Consider the following 19,226-nt stretch of genomic DNA (forward strand, 5'->3'; position numbering starts at 1 on the left):
GTGTTCCTGATGGCACACACTCCCAGAGCACCCCATATTAGACCCAAGTATTCAGTGAATAGGAAAGAATGAAGAAAAGAGACAGATCATTAAGGACTCAGATAGGACCCAGCTCAGAGAGAGAGAGAGAGAGAGGACCCAGATAGGATGCAGCTCAGAGAGAGAGAGAGAGAGAGAGGACCCAGATAGGACGCAGCTCAGAGAGAGAGAGAGAGAGAGGACCCAGCTAGGACCCAGCTCAGAGAGAGAGAGAGAGAGAGAGAGGACCCAGATAGGATGCAGCTCAGAGAGAGAGAGAGAGGACCCAGATAGGACGCAGCTCAGAGAGAGAGAGAGAGAGAGGACCCAGCTAGGACCCAGCTCAGAGAGAGAGAGAGAGAGGACCCAGATAGGACGCAGCTCAGAGAGAGAGAGAGAGAGAGAGAGAGGACCCAGCTAGGACCCAGCTCAGAGAGAGAGAGAGAGGACCCAGCTCAGAGAGAGAGAGAGAGAGGACCCAGATAGGATGCAGCTCAGAGAGAGAGAGAGAGAGAGGACCCAGCTCAGAGAGAGAGAGAGAGAGAGAGAGAGAGAGAGAGGACCCAGCTAGGACCCAGCTCAGAGAGAGATAGAGGACCCAGCAGCTCAGAGAGAGAGGACCCAGCTAGGACCCAGCTCAGAGAGAGATAGAGGACCCAGCTGAGAGACAGAGAGAGAGAGATAGAGGACCCAGCAGCTCAGAGAGAGAGAGAGAGAGAGAGAGAGAGGACCCAGCTAGGACCCAGCTCAGAGAGAGATAGAGGACCCAGCTCAGAGAGAGAGAGAGAGGGGACCCAGCTAGGACCCAGCTCAGAGAGAGATAGAGGACCCAGCTGAGAGACAGAGAGAGAGAGAGAGAGAGATAGAGGACCCAGCAGCTCAGAGAGAGAGAGAGATAGGACCCAGCTAGGACCCAGCTCAGAGAGAGATTGAGGACTCAGAGAGAGAGAGAGAGAGAGAGAGAGAGAGAGAGAGAGAGGACCCAGCTATGTATATGTAATGTCTTTATTGTTTTGAAACTTCTGTATGTGTAATGTTTACTGTTAATCTTTATTGTTTATTTCACTTTTGTATATTATCTACCTCACATGCTTTGGCAATGTTAACACATGTTTCCCATGCCAATAAAGCCCCTTGAATTGAACTGAATTGAAAGAGAGGAGCCAGCTCATAGAGAGATAGAGAGGCCCCGTTCAGAGAGAGATAGAGAGGAGCCAGCTCAGAGAGAGATAGAGAGGACCCAGCTCAGAGAGAGATAGAGAGGACCCAGCTCAGAGAGAGATAGAGAGGAGCCAGCTCAGAGAGAGATAGAGAGGAGCCAGCTCAGAGAGAGATAGAGAGGACCCAGTTCAGAGAGAGATAGAGAGGACCCAGCTCAGAGAGAGATAGAGAGGACCCAGCTCATAGAGAGATAGAGAGGCCCCGTTCAGAGAGAGATAGAGAGGACCCAGCTCAGAGAGAGATCACAGATAGGATACAGCTCAGAGAGAGATCACAGATAGGATACAGCTCAGAGAGAGATCACAGATAGGACCCAGCTCAGAGAGAGATAGAGAGGACCCAGCTCAGAGAGAGATCACAGATAGGACCCAGCTCAGAGAGAGATCACAGATAGGAAACAGCTCAGAGAGAGATAGAGAGGACCCAGCTCAGAGAGAGATCACAGATAGGACGCAGCTCAGAGAGAGATCACAGATAGGACGCAGCTCAGAGAGAGATAGAGGACCCAGCTCAGAGAGACATCACAGATAGGACCCAGCACGGAGAGAGTGATAGAAAGAAACACACAGATACAAAGGTCAAGTGTTGCACAGTAGAAGGTGACACTTACATTCGCTCCACCCCCAGGACCATGGGCACCTTGTCTCCGGAGTGGTTGCTACGGAAACGCAGGCGGAAGAGGTGGCTGGCCCCAGGCTGCCGTGATGTCAGCATTCCAGCGGTGCTTCTGACGGGTGATAGGTTGACATCCTCGGCCTGGCAGGGTCCCACCCAAATTTGGCCCCTCAGAGCATAGTCTATCACTGTGTAGCTGTCCTCACTGAGGGGGAGAGAGAGAGAGACAAAGAGCGAGAGGGAGGGAGAATGAGAGACAGAGAGCGAGAGGGAGGGAGAATGAGAGAGAGAGCGAGAGGGAGGGAGAATGAGAGACAGAGAGTGAGAGGGAGGGAGAATGAGAGACAGAGAGCGAGAGGGAGGGAGAATGAGAGACAGAGAGCGAGGGAGAATGAGAGACAGAGCGAGAGGGAGGGAGAATGAGAGACAGAGAGTGAGAGGGAGGGAGAATGAGAGACAGAGAGTGAGAGGGAGGGAGAATGAGAGACAGAGAGCGAGAGGGAGGGAGAATGAGAGACAGAGAGTGAGAGGGAGGGAGAATGAGAGACAGAGAGCGAGAGGGAGGGAGAATGAGAGACAGAGAGCGAGAGCGAGGGAGAATGAGAGGGAGAGCGAGAGGGAGGGAGAATGAGAGAGAGCGAGAGGGAGGGAGAATGAGAGCGAGCGAGAGGGAGGGAGAATGAGAGACAGAGAGCGAGAGGGAGAATGAGAGACAGATTATCAGGTGAGGCAGATTAACCTTTAGCCATATTACAGAGCTGCAGTAGTCTGGTAGCCAGTCAGACCCACAGAGCTGCAGTAGTCTGGTAGCCAGTCAGACCCATAGAGCTGCAGTAGTCTGGTAGCCAGTCAGACCCACAGAGCTGCAGTAGTCTGGTAGCCAGTCAGACCCATAGAGCTGCAGTAGTCTGGTAGCCAGTCAGACCCATAGAGCTGCAGTAGTCTGGTAGCCAGTCAGACCCATAGAGCTGCAGTAGTCTGGTAGCCAGTCAGACCCACAGAGCTGCAGTAGTCTGGTAGCCAGTCAGACCCATAGAGCTGCAGTAGTCTGGTAGCCAGTCAGACCCATAGAGCTGCAGTAGTCTGGTAGCCAGTCAGACCCATAGAGCTGTAGTAGTCTGGTAGCCAGTCAGTCCCACAGAGCTCAAACAAACAAAGATGGAAGACTAAGCTTGAAAGAGAGAAGGAAAAAGCAGAGGGAGGGAAGGAAAGGTGAGAGAAAAGAGGAGATGAAGAGGAGAGGAAGAGGGTGAGGATAGAGAAGAGGAGATGAAGAGGAGAGGAAGAGGAGGGTGAGGAGAGGAAGAGGAGGGTGAGGATAGAGAAGAGGAGATGAAGAGGAAGAGGAGGGTGAGGATAGAGAAGAAGAGATGAAGAGGAGAGGAAGAGGAGATGAAGAGGAGAGGAAGACGAGGGTGAGGGAGAGGAGAAGTGGAGATGAAGAGGAGAGGAAGGGGAGAAGAGGAGAGGAAGGGGAGGAGAGGGTAATGAAGGGGAGAAGAGGAGATGAAGAGGAGAGGAAGGGGAGAAGAGGAGAGGGAGAGAAGATGAAGAGAAGAGGACAGGTTGAGGAAGAGGAGAAGAGGGTGAGAAGAGGAGAGGAAGGGGAGGAGAGGGTGATGAAGGGGAGAAGAGGAGATGAAGAGGAGAGGAAAGGGAGAAGAGGAGAGGGTGGGGTGGGGGAGAGGGTGATGAAGAGGAGAGGAAGGGGAGAAGAGGAGAGGGTGGGGGAGAGGGAGATGAAGAGGAGAGGAAGGGGAGAAGAGGAGAGGAAGGGGAGGAGAGGGTGATGAAGAGGAGAAGTGGAGATGAAGAGGAGAGGAAGGGGAGAAGAGCAGAGGGTGGGGTGGGGGAGAGGGTGATGAAGAGGAGAGGAAGGGGAGAAGAGGAGAGGGTGGGGTGGGGGAGAGGGAGATGAAGAGGAGAGGAAGGGGAGAAGAGGAGAGGAAGGGGAAGAGAGGGTGATGAAGGGGAGAAGAGGAGATGAAGAGGAGAGGAAGGGGAGAAGAGGAGAGGGTGGGGTGGGGGAGAGGGTGATGAAGAGGAGAGGAAGGGGAGGAGAGGGTGATGAAGGGGAGAAGAGGAGATGAAGAGGAGAGGAAGGGGAGAAGAGGAGAGGAAGGGGAGAAGAGGAGAGGGTGGGGGAGAGGGAGATGAAGAGGAGAGGAAGGGGAGAAGAGGAGAAGAAGGGGAGGAGAGGGTGATGAAGAGGAGAAGTGGAGATGAAGAGGAGAGGAAGGGGAGAAGAGGAGAGGAAGGGGAGGAGAGGGTGATGAAGGGGAGAAGAGGAGATGATGAGGAGAGGAGAGGAGAGAAGAGGAGAGGAGAGGGTGGGGTGGGGGAGAGGCCAGCTGCTGTGTAGTAGTGGTGAGTTGTTACACAAGTGTTCCTGTGGGTCTAAAACCTGAACAGAGAATCAAATCACATTTTATTTGTCACATACACATGGTTAGCAGATGTTAATATGAGTGAAGCGAAATGCTTGTGCTTCTAGTTCCCGACCGTGCAGTAATATCTAACAAGTAATCTAACAATTTCACAACAACTACCTTATACACACAAGTGTAAAGGAATGAATAAGAATATGTACATATATGGATGAGCGAAGGCCGAACTGCATAGACAAGATGCAGTAGATGGTATAGAGTACAGTATATACACATGAGATGAGTAATGTAGGGTATGTAGTGTCATTTTTGTCATTAATTTGTTACATTTTATGTCATTTAGCAGATCCTCTTATCTGGAGCGACTTACAGTTGTTTGTTAATCAACAATACACATCGGTAGATGGGCTGGTGAACTGCACATCAGAGCCATCTCCTCTCCAGGTCAGACAGCAGTAGAATCACCCTGGCTAGACGAGGCTATGAGAAAAGGAGGTCTAAGAGGGGCCGGCCAGTAGCATGGAGTCCAGGGTTAACGTTGGCTCTGCACTCCCTGCTCTACTGTTGACCTAATGTACCGTGACCTAGATTCCAATTAGTCTAGCCAGTGCTTTTATTTCTGATCATGCAGAGAAAGAGAAATAGAAAGAGAGAAACCGATAGAGAGAGAAAGAGAGGAATAGTAACATGCCACAGCAGAACCGATTCCACACCAACACGTATCCAAATAGTCCCAGTCCTGGAAACCACTGGAGCTGCTTTGGATCAAATTCCCAGAAAGAAAAAAGGTTTCAGTCATTTAGACAGAACGCGACAGAATGATCCGTGACACAGCTGGAGATGAAAAAAAAGGAGATTTGGGGGAATGAGAAGCACACCCACGAATTAATGAGAGCCATCTGGTTTCCAGGAAGTCATACTGTATTGACGGAGCGCAGAATGTTCCTGAAATATATATATTTTTTTTTGGGGGGGGGGGGGTAAAACAAGCTTCCGTTCTGATCCTGCTGACAATGTGCAGATCCATAGGCTCAGTACTGATACACAGACACATGTACAGACACACACACAGATTGTGAGCACACCAACAGAGACAGGTTTGTATGTTCAGCCAGGCCGTTACACTTGTGCTAAAGGTTCCACTGCTTCTTCCAGTAGTTGACCTCACAGTTGAACTGACTGAAGTATATTTATTTTCATTACTAAGAGCTATCATGAGTACCTTCCCTCTAATAAATCAACCAGGTAGAGCCTGCCAGAAATGGTCCCATATCTTCTGAGAAAGTGAAAGATAAAAACAAACAGGCACACCCTGTTACTGGAGCCCCGTGGCTACACCTCCACTGTCACCATGCTGGGACAGGGTGCTGAGGTGTGTTCTGGGAAACGGCCCATACTCCAAAGTCACACTTGACTCATACCAGAGAGACAACACACATGAACACAGAGTTTCCCGCACATAACTCTGTCGCAACGACCTACAGAGAATCTGAGCTTGCCATGGTCATATTTACCATACCTAAACTTTCCTTCATCACCACCACCACCACCACCCTCCCCATCTGTGGGATTGGCTGCGATTGGCTAGTGAAAATGTGCAGTTCACTGTGATTGGCTAGCGAGACTGTAGGAGTTAGCTGTGATTGGTCGGGGAGACTGTGGGATTGGCTGTAATTGGCTAGTGAGACTGTGGACCCACCTCTTCTTCCTGGTGAGGATGAGGACGTCGTTGAAGAGGAAGAAGTAGACCTGCTGCCGTGACGTCTTCTTGGAGAAGATGCCGTTCTCCTCCACGAAGGCTGTGAGCTCCCCTCTCTTCACCATCCACCTAGAGGACGACACCAGTGGGAAGGGCTGGGGGGAGAGACACACACACAGACAATCAATATCAAGTTTTACACATGTAATGTACTCCAGACATTCCTGTGTAGTGTGTGTGAACAGCTGGCTATGAGGGCAGAATGTATGTTCACAGCCCTGCAGACATCTGTTAGGCCCACATGTACCAGCAGCACTTTCCCACATCACTACAACACATGTGTCCTGTCTGACAAAGTGTGTCCACAAATGTGTGTATGAGAACCTGTTTAAATATGTATGTATGTATGTATGTATGTATGTACAGTGCCTTGCGAAAGTATTCGGCCCCCTTGAACTTTGCGACATTTTGCCACATTTCAGGCTTCAAACATAAAGATATAAAACTGTATTGGGCAGAGACAAAAACTGAAGCCCAGCTATAGAGTTAACATAAAGCCCAACTATAGAGTTACCATAAAGCCCAGCTATAGAGTTACCATAAAGCCCAGCTATAGAGTTACCATAAAGCCCAGCTATAGAGTTAACATAAAGCCCAACTATAGAGTTACCATAAAGCCCAGCTATAGGCCACACTGAGGTGAACTGAGTTACAATAAAGCCCAGCTATAGAGTTAACATAAAGCCCAGCTATAGAGTTACCATAAAGCCCAGCTATAGAGTTACCATAAAGCCCAGCTATAGGCCACATTGAGGTGAGCTGAGATACCATAAAGCCCAGCTATAGGCCCCACTGTGGTGAACTGAGTTACCATGAAGCCCAGCTATAGAGTTACCATGAAGCCCAGGTATAGTTACCATGAAGCCCAGCTATAGAGTTACCATAAAGCCCAGCTATAGAGTTACCATAAAGCCCAGCTATAAAGTTACCATAAAGCCCAGCTATAGAGTTAACATAAAGCCCAGCTATAGAGTTACCATAAAGCCCAGCTATAGAGTTACCATAAAGCCCAGCTATAGAGTTACCATAAAGCCCAGCTATAGGCCACACTGAGGTGAACTGAGTTACCATAAAGCCCAGCTATAGAGTTACCATAAAGCCCAGCTATAGAGTTACCATAAAGCCCAGATACAGAGTTACCATAAAGCCCAGCTATAGGCCACACTGAGGTGAACTGAGTTACCATGAAGCCCAGCTATAGGCCCCATTGGGGTGAACTGAGTTACCATAAAGCCAAGCTATAGGCCACACTGAGGTGAACTGAGTTACCATGAAGCCCAGCTATAGGCCCCATTGGGGTGAACTGAGGTACCATAAAGCCCAGCTATAGGCCACACTGAGGTGAACTGAGTTACCATAAAGCCCAGCTATAGAGTTACCATAAAGCCCAGATACAGAGTTACCATAAAGCCCAGCTATAGGCCACACTGAGGTGAACTGAGTTACCATAAAGCCCAGCTATAGAGTTACCATAAAGCCCAGCTATAGAGTTACCATAAAGCCCAGCTATAGGCCACACTGAGGTGAACTGAGTTACCATAAAGCCCAGCTATAGAGTTACCATGAAGCCCAGCTATAGTTACCATGAAGCCCAGCTATAGAGTTACCATAAAGCCCAGCTATAGAGTTACCATGAAGCCCAGCTATATAGTTACCATAAAGCACAGCTATAGAGTTACCATGAAGCCCAGCTATAGAGTTACCATAAAGCCCAGCTATAGAGTTACCATAAAGCCCAGCTATAGGCCACACTGAGGTGAACTGAGTTACCATAAAGCCCAGCTATAGAGTTACCATGAAGCCCAGCTATAGAGTTACCATGAAGCACAGCTATAGAGTTACCATGAAGCCCAGCTATAGAGTTACCATAAAGCACAGCTATAGAGTTACCATGAAGCCCAGCTATAGAGTTACCATGAAGCACAGCTATAGAGTTACCATGAAGCCCAGCTATAGAGTTACCATAAAGCACAGCTATAGAGTTACCATGAAGCACAGCTATAGAGTTACCATAAAGCCCAGCTATAGGCCACACTGAGGTGAACTGAGTTACCATAAAGCCCAGCTATAGAGTTACCATGAAGCCCAGCTATAGAGTTACCATGAAGCACAGCTATAGAGTTACCATGAAGCCCAGCTATAGAGTTACCATAAAGCACAGCTATAGAGTTACCATGAAGCACAGCTATAGAGTTACCATAAAGCCCAGCTATAGAGTTACCATGAAGCCCAGCTATAGAGTTACCATGAAGCACAGCTATAGAGTTACCATGAAGCCCAGCTATAGAGTTACCATAAAGCACAGCTATAGAGTTACCATGAAGCCCAGCTATAGAGTTACCATGAAGCACAGCTATAGAGTTACCATGAAGCCCAGCTATAGAGTTACCATAAAGCACAGCTATAGAGTTACCATGAAGCACAGCTATAGAGTTACCATAAAGCCCAGCTATAGGCCACACTGAGGTGAACTGAGTTACCATAAAGCCCAGCTATAGAGTTACCATGAAGCCCAGCTATAGAGTTACCATGAAGCACAGCTATAGAGTTACCATGAAGCCCAGCTATAGAGTTACCATAAAGCACAGCTATAGAGTTACCATGAAGCACAGCTATAGAGTTACCATAAAGCCCAGCTATAGAGTTACCATAAAGCACAGCTATAGAGTTACCATGAAGCCCAGCTATAGAGTTACCATAAAGCCCAGCTATAGAGTTACCATAAAGCCCAGCTATAGGCCACACTGAGGTGAACTGAGTTACCATAAAGCCCAGCTATAGAGTTACCATGAAGCCCAGCTATAGTTACCATGAAGCCCAGCTATAGAGTTACCATAAAGCCCAGCTATAGAGTTACCATGAAGCCCAGCTATATAGTTACCATAAAGCACAGCTATAGAGTTACCATGAAGCCCAGCTATAGAGTTACCATAAAGCCCAGCTATAGTTACCATAAAGCTCAGCTATAGAGTTAACATAAAGCCCAGCTATAGAGTTAACATAAAGCCCAGCTATAGAGTTACCATAAAGCCCAGCTATAGGCCACACTGAGGTGAACTGAGTTACCATGAAGCCCAGCTACAGGCCCCATTGGGGTGAACTGAGTTACCATAAAGCCCAGCTATAGGCCACACTGAGGTGAACTGAGTTACCATAAAGCCCAGCTATAGAGTTACCATAAAGCCAACTATAGAGTTACCATAAAGCCCAGCTATAGGCCACACTGAGGTGAACTGAGTTACCATAAAGACCAGCTATAGAGTTACCATGAAGCCCAGCTATAGAGTTACCATGAAGCCCAGCTATAGTTACCATGAAGCCCAGCTATAGAGTTACCATAAAGCCCAGCTATAGAGTTACCATGAAGCCCAGCTATAGAGTTACCATAAAGCCCAGATACAGAGTTACCATAATGCCCAGCTATAGGCCACACTGAGGTGAACTGAGTTACCATGAAGCCCAGCTATAGGCCCCATTGGGGTGAACTGAGGTACCATAAAGCCCAGGTATAGGCCACACTGAGGTGAACTGAGTTACCATAAAGCCCAGCTATAGAGTTACCATAAAGCCCAGATACAGAGTTACCATAAAGCCCAGCTATAGGCCACACTGAGGTGAACTGAGTTACCATAAAGCCCAGCTATAGAGTTACCATAAAGCCCAGCTATAGAGTTACCATAAAGCCCAGCTATAGGCCACACTGAGGTGAACTGAGTTACCATAAAGCCCAGCTATAGAGTTACCATGAAGCCCAGCTATAGTTACCATGAAGCCCAGCTATAGAGCTACCATAAAGCCCAGCTATAGAGTTACCATGAAGCCCAGCTATAGAGTTACCATAAAGCCCAGCTGTAGAGTTACCATGAAGCCCAGCTATAGAGTTACCATAAAGCCCAGCTATAGATTTACCATAAAGCCCAGCTATAGAGTTACCATAAAGCCCAGCTATAGAGTTACCATAAAGCCCAGCTATAGAGTTACCATAAAGCCCAGCTATAGAGTTACCATGAAGCCCAGCTATAGAGTTACCATGAAGCCCAGCTATAGAGTTACCATAAAGCTCACCTATAGAGTTACCATAAAGCCCAGCTATAGAGTTACCATAAAGCCCAGCTATAGGCCACACTGAGGTGAACTGAGTTACCATAAAGCCCAGCTATAGAGTTACCATAAAGCCCAGCTATAGAGTTACCATAAAGCCCAGATACAGAGATACCATAAAGCCCAGCTATAGGCCACACTGAGGTGAACTGAGTTACCATGAAGCCCAGCTATAGGCCCCATTGGGGTGAACTGAGTTACCATAAAGCCCAGCTATAGAGTTACCATAAAGCCCAGCTATAGGCCACACTGAGGTGAACTGAGTTACCATAAAGCCCAGCTATAGAGTTACCATGAAGCCCAGCTATAGAGTTACCATAAAGCCCAGCTATAGAGTTACCATAAAGCCCAGCTATAGAGTTACCATAAAGCTCAGCTATAGAGTTACCATAAAGCCCAGCTATAGAGTTACCATGAAGCCCAGGTATAGAGTTACCATAAAGCCCAGCTGTAGAGTTACCATGAAGCCCAGCTATAGAGTTACCATGAAGCCCAGCTATAGAGTTACCATAAAGCCCAGCTATAGATTTACCATAAAGCCCAGCTATAGAGTTACCATAAAGCCCAGCTATAGAGTTACCATAAAGCCCAGCTATAGAGTTACCATAAAGCCCAGCTATAGAGTTACCATGAAGCCCAGCTATAGAGTTACCATGAAGCCCAGCTATAGAGTTACCATAAAGCTCAGCTATAGAGTTACCATAAAGCCCAGCTATAGAGTTACCATAAAGCCCAGCTATAGAGTTACCATAAAGCCCAGATACAGAGATACCATAAAGCCCAGCTATAGGCCACACTGAGGTGAACTGAGTTACCATGAAGCCCAGCTATAGGCCCCATTGGGGTGAACTGAGTTACCATAAAGCTCAGCTATAGAGTTACCATAAAGCCCAGCTATAGAGTTACCATAAAGCCCAGCTATAGGCCACACTGAGGTGAACTGAGTTACCATAAAGCCCAGCTATAGAGTTACCATAAAGCCCAGCTATAGAGTTACCATAAAGCCCAGCTATAGGCCACACTGAGGTGAACTGAGTTACCATAAAGCCCAGCTATAGAGTTACCATGAAGCCCAGCTATAGTTACCATGAAGCCCAGCTATAGAGTTACCATAAAGCCCAGCTATAGAGTTACCATGAAGCCCAGCTATATAGTTACCATGAAGCCCAGCTATAGAGTTACCATAAAGCCCAGATACAGAGTTACCATAAAGCCCAGCTATAGGCCACACTGAGGTGAACTGAGTTACCATAAAGCCCAGCTATAGAGTTACCATAAAGCCCAGCTATAGAGTTACCATAAAGCCCAGCTATAGGCCACACTGAGGTGAACTGAGTTACCATAAAGCCCAGCTATAGAGTTACCATGAAGCCCAGCTATAGTTACCATGAAGCCCAGCTATAGAGTTACCATAAAGCCCAGCTATAGAGTTACCATGAAGCCCAGCTATATAGTTACCATAAAGCACAGCTATAGAGTTACCATGAAGCCCAGCTATAGAGTTACCATAAAGCCCAGCTATAGAGTTACCATAAAGCCCAGCTATAGGCCACACTGAGGTGAACTGAGTTACCATAAAGCCCAGCTATAGAGTTACCATGAAGCCCAGCTATAGAGTTACCATGAAGCACAGCTATAGAGTTACCATGAAGCCCAGCTATAGAGTTACCATAAAGCACAGCTATAGAGTTACCATGAAGCCCAGCTATAGAGTTACCATGAAGCACAGCTATAGAGTTACCATGAAGCCCAGCTATAGAGTTACCATAAAGCACAGCTATAGAGTTACCATGAAGCACAGCTATAGAGTTACCATAAAGCCCAGCTATAGGCCACACTGAGGTGAACTGAGTTACCATAAAGCCCAGCTATAGAGTTACCATGAAGCCCAGCTATAGAGTTACCATGAAGCACAGCTATAGAGTTACCATGAAGCCCAGCTATAGAGTTACCATAAAGCACAGCTATAGAGTTACCATGAAGCACAGCTATAGAGTTACCATAAAGCCCAGCTATAGAGTTACCATGAAGCCCAGCTATAGAGTTACCATGAAGCACAGCTATAGAGTTACCATGAAGCCCAGCTATAGAGTTACCATAAAGCACAGCTATAGAGTTACCATGAAGCCCAGCTATAGAGTTACCATGAAGCACAGCTATAGAGTTACCATGAAGCCCAGCTATAGAGTTACCATAAAGCACAGCTATAGAGTTACCATGAAGCACAGCTATAGAGTTACCATAAAGCCCAGCTATAGGCCACACTGAGGTGAACTGAGTTACCATAAAGCCCAGCTATAGAGTTACCATGAAGCCCAGCTATAGAGTTACCATGAAGCACAGCTATAGAGTTACCATGAAGCCCAGCTATAGAGTTACCATAAAGCACAGCTATAGAGTTACCATGAAGCACAGCTATAGAGTTACCATAAAGCCCAGCTATAGAGTTACCATAAAGCACAGCTATAGAGTTACCATGAAGCCCAGCTATAGAGTTACCATAAAGCCCAGCTATAGAGTTACCATAAAGCCCAGCTATAGGCCACACTGAGGTGAACTGAGTTACCATAAAGCCCAGCTATAGAGTTACCATGAAGCCCAGCTATAGTTACCATGAAGCCCAGCTATAGAGTTACCATAAAGCCCAGCTATAGAGTTACCATGAAGCCCAGCTATATAGTTACCATAAAGCACAGCTATAGAGTTACCATGAAGCCCAGCTATAGAGTTACCATAAAGCCCAGCTATAGTTACCATAAAGCTCAGCTATAGAGTTAACATAAAGCCCAGCTATAGAGTTAACATAAAGCCCAGCTATAGAGTTACCATAAAGCCCAGCTATAGGCCACACTGAGGTGAACTGAGTTACCATGAAGCCCAGCTACAGGCCCCATTGGGGTGAACTGAGTTACCATAAAGCCCAGCTATAGGCCACACTGAGGTGAACTGAGTTACCATAAAGCCCAGCTATAGAGTTACCATAAAGCCAACTATAGAGTTACCATAAAGCCCAGCTATAGGCCACACTGAGGTGAACTGAGTTACCATAAAGACCAGCTATAGAGTTACCATGAAGCCCAGCTATAGAGTTACCATGAAGCCCAGCTATAGTTACCATGAAGCCCAGCTATAGAGTTACCATAAAGCCCAGCTATAGAGTTACCATGAAGCCCAGCTATAGAGTTACCATAAAGCCCAGATACAGAGTTACCATAATGCCCAGCTATAGGCCACACTGAGGTGAACTGAGTTACCATAAAGCCCAGCTATAGAGTGAACATAAAGCCCAGATAGAGAGTTACCATAAAGCCCAGCTATAGGCCACACTGAGGTGAACTGAGTTACCATAAAGCCCAGCTATAGAGTTACCATAAAGCCCAGCTATAGAGTTACCATAAAGCCCAGCTATAGGCCACACTGAGGTGAACTGAGTTACCATAAAGCCCAGCTATAGAGTTACCATGAAGCCCAGCTATAGTTACCATGAAGCCCAGCTATAGAGCTACCATAAAGCCCAGCTATAGAGTTACCATGAAGCCCAGCTATAGAGTTACCATAAAGCCCAGCTGTAGAGTTACCATGAAGCCCAGCTATAGAGTTACCATAAAGCCCAGCTATAGATTTACCATAAAGCCCAGCTATAGAGTTACCATAAAGCCCAGCTATAGAGTTACCATAAAGCCCAGCTATAGAGTTACCATAAAGCCCAGCTATAGAGTTACCATGAAGCCCAGCTATAGAGTTACCATGAAGCCCAGCTATAGAGTTACCATAAAGCTCACCTATAGAGTTACCATAAAGCCCAGCTATAGAGTTACCATAAAGCCCAGCTATAGGCCACACTGAGGTGAACTGAGTTACCATAAAGCCCAGCTATAGAGTTACCATAAAGCCCAGCTATAGAGTTACCATAAAGCCCAGATACAGAGATACTCTATAGCTGAGCTTTATGGTAACTCTATAGCTGGGCTTCATGGTAACTCTATAGCTGGGCTTCATGGTAACTCTAACTCTTACCATAAAGCCCAGCTATAGGCCACACTGAGGTGAACTGAGTTACCATGAAGCCCAGCTATAGGCCCCATTGGGGTGAACTGAGTTACCATAAAGCCCAGCTATAGAGTTACCATAAAGCCCAGCTATAGGCCACACTGAGGTGAACTGAGTTACCATAAAGCCCAGCTATAGAGTTACCATGAAGCCCAGCTATAGAGTTACCATAAAGCCCAGCTATAGAGTTACCATAAAGCCCAGCTATAGAGTTACCATAAAGCTCAGCTATAGAGTTACCATAAAGCCCAGCTATAGAGTTACCATGAAGCCCAGCTATAGAGTTACCATAAAGCCCAGCTATAGAGTTACCATGAAGCCCAGCTATAGAGTTACCATGAAGCCCAGCTATAGAGTTACCATAAAGCCCAGCTATAGATTTACCATAAAGCCCAGCTATAGAGTTACCATAAAGCCCAGCTATAGAGTTACCATAAAGCCCAGCTATAGAGTTACCATAAAGCCCAGCTATAGAGTTACCATGAAGCCCAGCTATAGAGTTACCATGAAGCCCAGCTATAGAGTTACCATAAAGCTCAGCTATAGAGTTACCATAAAGCCCAGCTATAGAGTTACCATAAAGCCCAGCTATAGAGTTACCATAAAGCCCAGATACAGAGATACCATAAAGCCCAGCTATAGGCCACACTGAGGTGAACTGAGTTACCATGAAGCCCAGCTATAGGCCCCATTGGGGTGAACTGAGTTACCATAAAGCTCAGCTATAGAGTTACCATAAAGCCCAGCTATAGAGTTACCATAAAGCCCAGCTATAGGCCACACTGAGGTGAACTGAGTTACCATAAAGCCCAGCTATAGAGTTACCATGAAGCCCAGCTATAGAGTTACCATAAAGCCCAGCTATAGAGTTACCATAAAGCTCAGCTATAGAGTTACCATAAAGCCCAGCTATAGAGTTACCATAAAGCCCAGCTATAGAGTTACCATAAAGCCCAGCTATAGAGTTACCATAAAGCCCAGCTATAGGCCACACTGAGGTGAACTGAGTTACCATAAAGCCCAGCTATAGAGTTACCATGAAGCCCAGCTATAGAGTTACCATAAAGCCCAGCTATAGAGTTACCATAAAGCTCAGCTATAGAGTTACCATAAAGCCCAGCTATAGAGTTACCATAAAGCCCAGCTATAGAGTTACCATAAAGCCCAGCTATAGGCCACACTGAGGTGAACTGAGTTACCATAAAGCCCAGCTATAGAGTTACCATAAAGCCCAGCTATAGAGTTACCATAAAGCCAAGATACAGAGATACCATAAAGCCCAGCTATAGGCCACACTGAGGTGAACTGAGTTACCATGAAGCCCAGCTATAGGCCCCATTGGGGTGAACTGAGTTACCATAAAGCCAAGCTATAGGCCACACTGAGGTGAACTGAGTTACCATAAAGCCCAGCTATAGAGTCACCATAAAGCCCAGCTATAGGCCACACTGAGGTGAACGGAGTTACCATAAAGCCCAGCTATAGAGTTACCATAAAGCCCAGCTATAGAGTTACCATAAAGCCCAGCTATAGAGTTACCATAAAGCCCAGCTATAGAGTTACCATAAAGCCCAGCTATAGAGTTACCATAAAGCCCAGCTATAGAGTTACCATAAAGCCCAGCTATAGAGTTACCATAAAGCCCAGCTATAGAGTTACCATAAAGCCCAGCTATAGAGTTACCATAAAGCCCAGCTATAGGCCACACTGAGGTGAACTGAGTTACCATAAAGCCCAGCTATAGAGTTACCATAAAGCCCAGCTATAGAGTTACCATAAAGCCCAGCTATAGGCCACACTGAGGTGAACTGAGTTACCATAAAGCCCAGCTATAGAGTTACCATGAAGCCCAGCTATAGAGTTACCATGAAGCCCAGCTATAGTGACCATGAAGCCCAGCTATAGTGACCATGAGCCCAGCTATAGAGTTACCATAAAGCCCAGCTATAGAGTTACCATGAAGCCCAGCTATAGAGTTACCATAAAGCCCAGCTATAGAGTTACCATAAAGCCCAGCTATAGAGTTACCATAAAGCCCAGCTATAGAGTTACCATAAAGCCCAGCTATAGAGTTACCATAAAGCCCAGCTATAGAGTTACCATAAAGCCCAGCTATAGAGTTACCATAAAGCCCAGCTATAGGCCACACTGAGGTGAACTGAGTTACCATAAAGCCCAGCTATAGAGTTACCATGAAGCCCAGCTATAGAGTTACCATAAAGCCCAGCTATAGAGTTACCATAAAGCCCAGCTATAGAGTTACCATAAAGCCCAGCTATAGATTTACCATAAAGCCCAGCTATAGAGTTACCATAAAGCCCAGCTATAGAGTTACCATAAAGCCCAGATACAGAGTTACCATAAAGCCCAGCTATAGGCCACACTGAGGTGAACTGAGTTACCATGAAGCCCAGCTATAGGCCCCATTGGGGTGAACTGAGTTACCATAAAGCCAAGCTATAGGCCACACTGAGGTGAACTGAGTTACCATGAAGCCCAGCTATAGGCCCCATTGGGGTGAACTGAGTTACCATAAAGCCCAGCTATAGGCCACACTGAGGTGAACTGAGTTACCATAAAGCCCAGCTATAGAGTCACCATAAAGCCCAGCTATAGAGTTACCATAAAGCCCAGCTATAGGCCACACTGAGGTGAACTGAGTTACCATAAAGCCCAGCTATAGAGTTACCATAAAGCCCAGCTATAGAGTTACCATAAAGCCCAGCTATAGAGTTACCATAAAGCCCAGCTATAGAGTTACCATAAAGCCCAGCTATAGAGTTACCATACTATACTGCATAATTCCAAGCCCATCTCCTTACCTTGATTTTAAACTCCAGTTGAGAGTTGATGGTGTACATCATCTCTGTTCTCTCCATCGTACGGGCCCCTTCGTTACACTGACGCACCACCTAACGCACACACACACACACACACACACACACACACACACACACACACACACACACACACACACACACACACACACACACACACACACACACACACACAATGTGACTGTACTTACATGCAGGCTCACATACATAGACCAAAGGGAAACGCAGGCTCTTCATGGAGCTCATGTTGAGATGGGCTTTGACATGGCATCAGTTTGGGTTTGACCCCCCAGTTGACCTCTTACCTTGCTCACTGATTGGAGGGCTTTCTTACAGGTCTCATACTGAGCAGAGTCCTTAGGAGCCTTCTGACAAATGACCTGGAACAGAGAGAGGGGTCAGGGGTCAGAGCAGATCACACACACAGGCTGGGACCCAGGAAAGAGTGTACTTTATCAAATGTAATATAGTATTCTGTGTACACAGAGTATGATGAAGAAAGGCTGTGAGACAAGCTAAGGTTAACCACTTCGTTAATCCTGGGAGAGGCTTCTAGAACACATCTCTCTCACGCTGCTGTCCCGCACAAGCAGTAAGTATCAACAAAACTTTCTCAGGACTCAAAAGCCTCCTACTTCATGGCCTAATATCATACCTGTGTGTGTGTGTATGTTTGTGTGTGTATGTTTGTGTGTGTGTGAGAGAGTGTGTGAGTGAGTGAGCTATAATAAAACGTATTAAAAGATTAGAGATCAGTAACACATGACAAGCTATTCCAGTTCAGCAAGACTGGAGGAGAGAGAGGAGAGGAGAGGGGGAGAGAGAGGAGAGAGCAGTGGGAGGAGAGAGAGAGAGGAGAGGGAGGACGAGAGCGAGAGAGGGGGAGAGAGGAGAGGGAGTAGAGAGAGGAGAGAGAGAGGAGAGGGAGGGGAGAGAGAGGAGAGAGGAGAGAGAGAGGAGAGAAGAGAGAGCAGTGGGAGGAGAGAGGAGAGGGAGGAGAGAGAGAGAGAGAGGAGAGGGAGGAGAGAGAGGGTGAGAGAGAGGGAGGAAGAGAGGGAGAGGAGAGAGAGGAGAGGGAGGAAGAGAGGGAGAGAGCGGGAGAGAGGAGAGAGAGTAGAGGGAGTAGAGAGAGGAGAGACAGAGAGGAGAGAGAGGGGAGGGAGGGGTGAGAGAGGAGAGGGGGAGAGAGAGGGGGAGAGAGGAGAGAGAGGAGAGGGGGGGAGAGGAGAGAGAGAGGAGACAGAGAGGAGAGAGGAGAGCGAGAGAGAGAGAGAGAGAGGAGAGAGAGGAGAGAGAGGAGAGAGAGGAGAGAGAGAGAGAGAGGAGAGAGAGGAGAGGGAGGAGAGCGAGAGGAGAGAGAGAGCAGAGGGGGACTAACAGTGTGAGAACGAAAGTAATAGAAATAATAAACACATGAGAGAATGAAGGGGGAGGGAGAAAGGAGGAAACAAGAGGCTGGTTTAGTGTAATCAATCTTCAGTGTTATGTAAGAAACAAAGTCCTTCAGAGAGTGAGACAGTCATGAACAGACAAGGTGTGTGTGTATGTTTCTGCATGGTTATATACAGTACATTCAGACAGTATTCTGACCCCTCGACATTTTCACACATTTTGTTACATTACAGCATTATGCTAAAATTGATTATATTGCTTTTCCCCCCCTCATCAATCTACACACAATACCTCATAATAACAAAGCAATAACCATGTTTTTTGAATTGTTCACCTCCCTGACCAAGGCCCTTCTCCCCGGGGGGCCAGCTCTAGGAAGAGTCTGGGTGCTTCCAAACTTATTCCATTTAAGAATGATGGAGGACACTGTGTTCTTGGGGACCTTCAATGCTGCAGACATGTTTTGCTACCCTTACCCAGATCTGTGCCTCAACACAATCCTGTCTCAGAGCTCTACTGACAATTCATTCAACCTCATGGCTTGTTTTTTGCTCTGACGTGCACTGTCAACTGTGGGACTTTATATAGACAGGTGTGTGCCTTTCCAAATCATGTCCAATAAAATTAATTTACCACAGGTGGACTCCAACAAGTTGTAGAAACCTCTCAAGGACGATCAATGGAGACAGGATGCACCTGAGCTCAATTTAGAGTCTCATAGCAAAGGATCTGAATACTTACATACATAAGGTATTTGTTTTTTATTTTCAATAAAAAGTGTCCAGTACGAGTGTCCAGTATATGAGTGTCCAGTATATGAGTGTTCAGTATATGAGTGTGTTAGAT

At 46.7% G+C, this 19,226-nt stretch overlaps 1 protein-coding gene across 1 annotated transcript in view; it reads right to left on the reverse strand.

The window, feature by feature from the left end:
* LOC118377283 (rho guanine nucleotide exchange factor 26-like) overlaps positions 1–19,226 on the reverse strand; it is a 153,988-nt gene that overhangs the window by 30,715 nt on the left and 104,047 nt on the right. The window contains exons 8-11 of the mRNA XM_052468602.1: positions 17,294–17,368; positions 16,974–17,063; positions 5,941–6,095; positions 1,850–2,059 (exon numbers count right to left, since the gene is read on the reverse strand). Of these exons, the coding sequence (XP_052324562.1) occupies positions 1,850–2,059; positions 5,941–6,095; positions 16,974–17,063; positions 17,294–17,368 (530 nt within the window). The remainder of the gene's footprint in view (positions 1–1,849; positions 2,060–5,940; positions 6,096–16,973; positions 17,064–17,293; positions 17,369–19,226) is intronic.

This window comes from Oncorhynchus keta, chromosome 18, assembly GCF_023373465.1.
Source record: "Oncorhynchus keta strain PuntledgeMale-10-30-2019 chromosome 18, Oket_V2, whole genome shotgun sequence".
In the NCBI taxonomy this organism is placed as follows: Eukaryota; Metazoa; Chordata; class Actinopteri; order Salmoniformes; family Salmonidae; genus Oncorhynchus; species Oncorhynchus keta.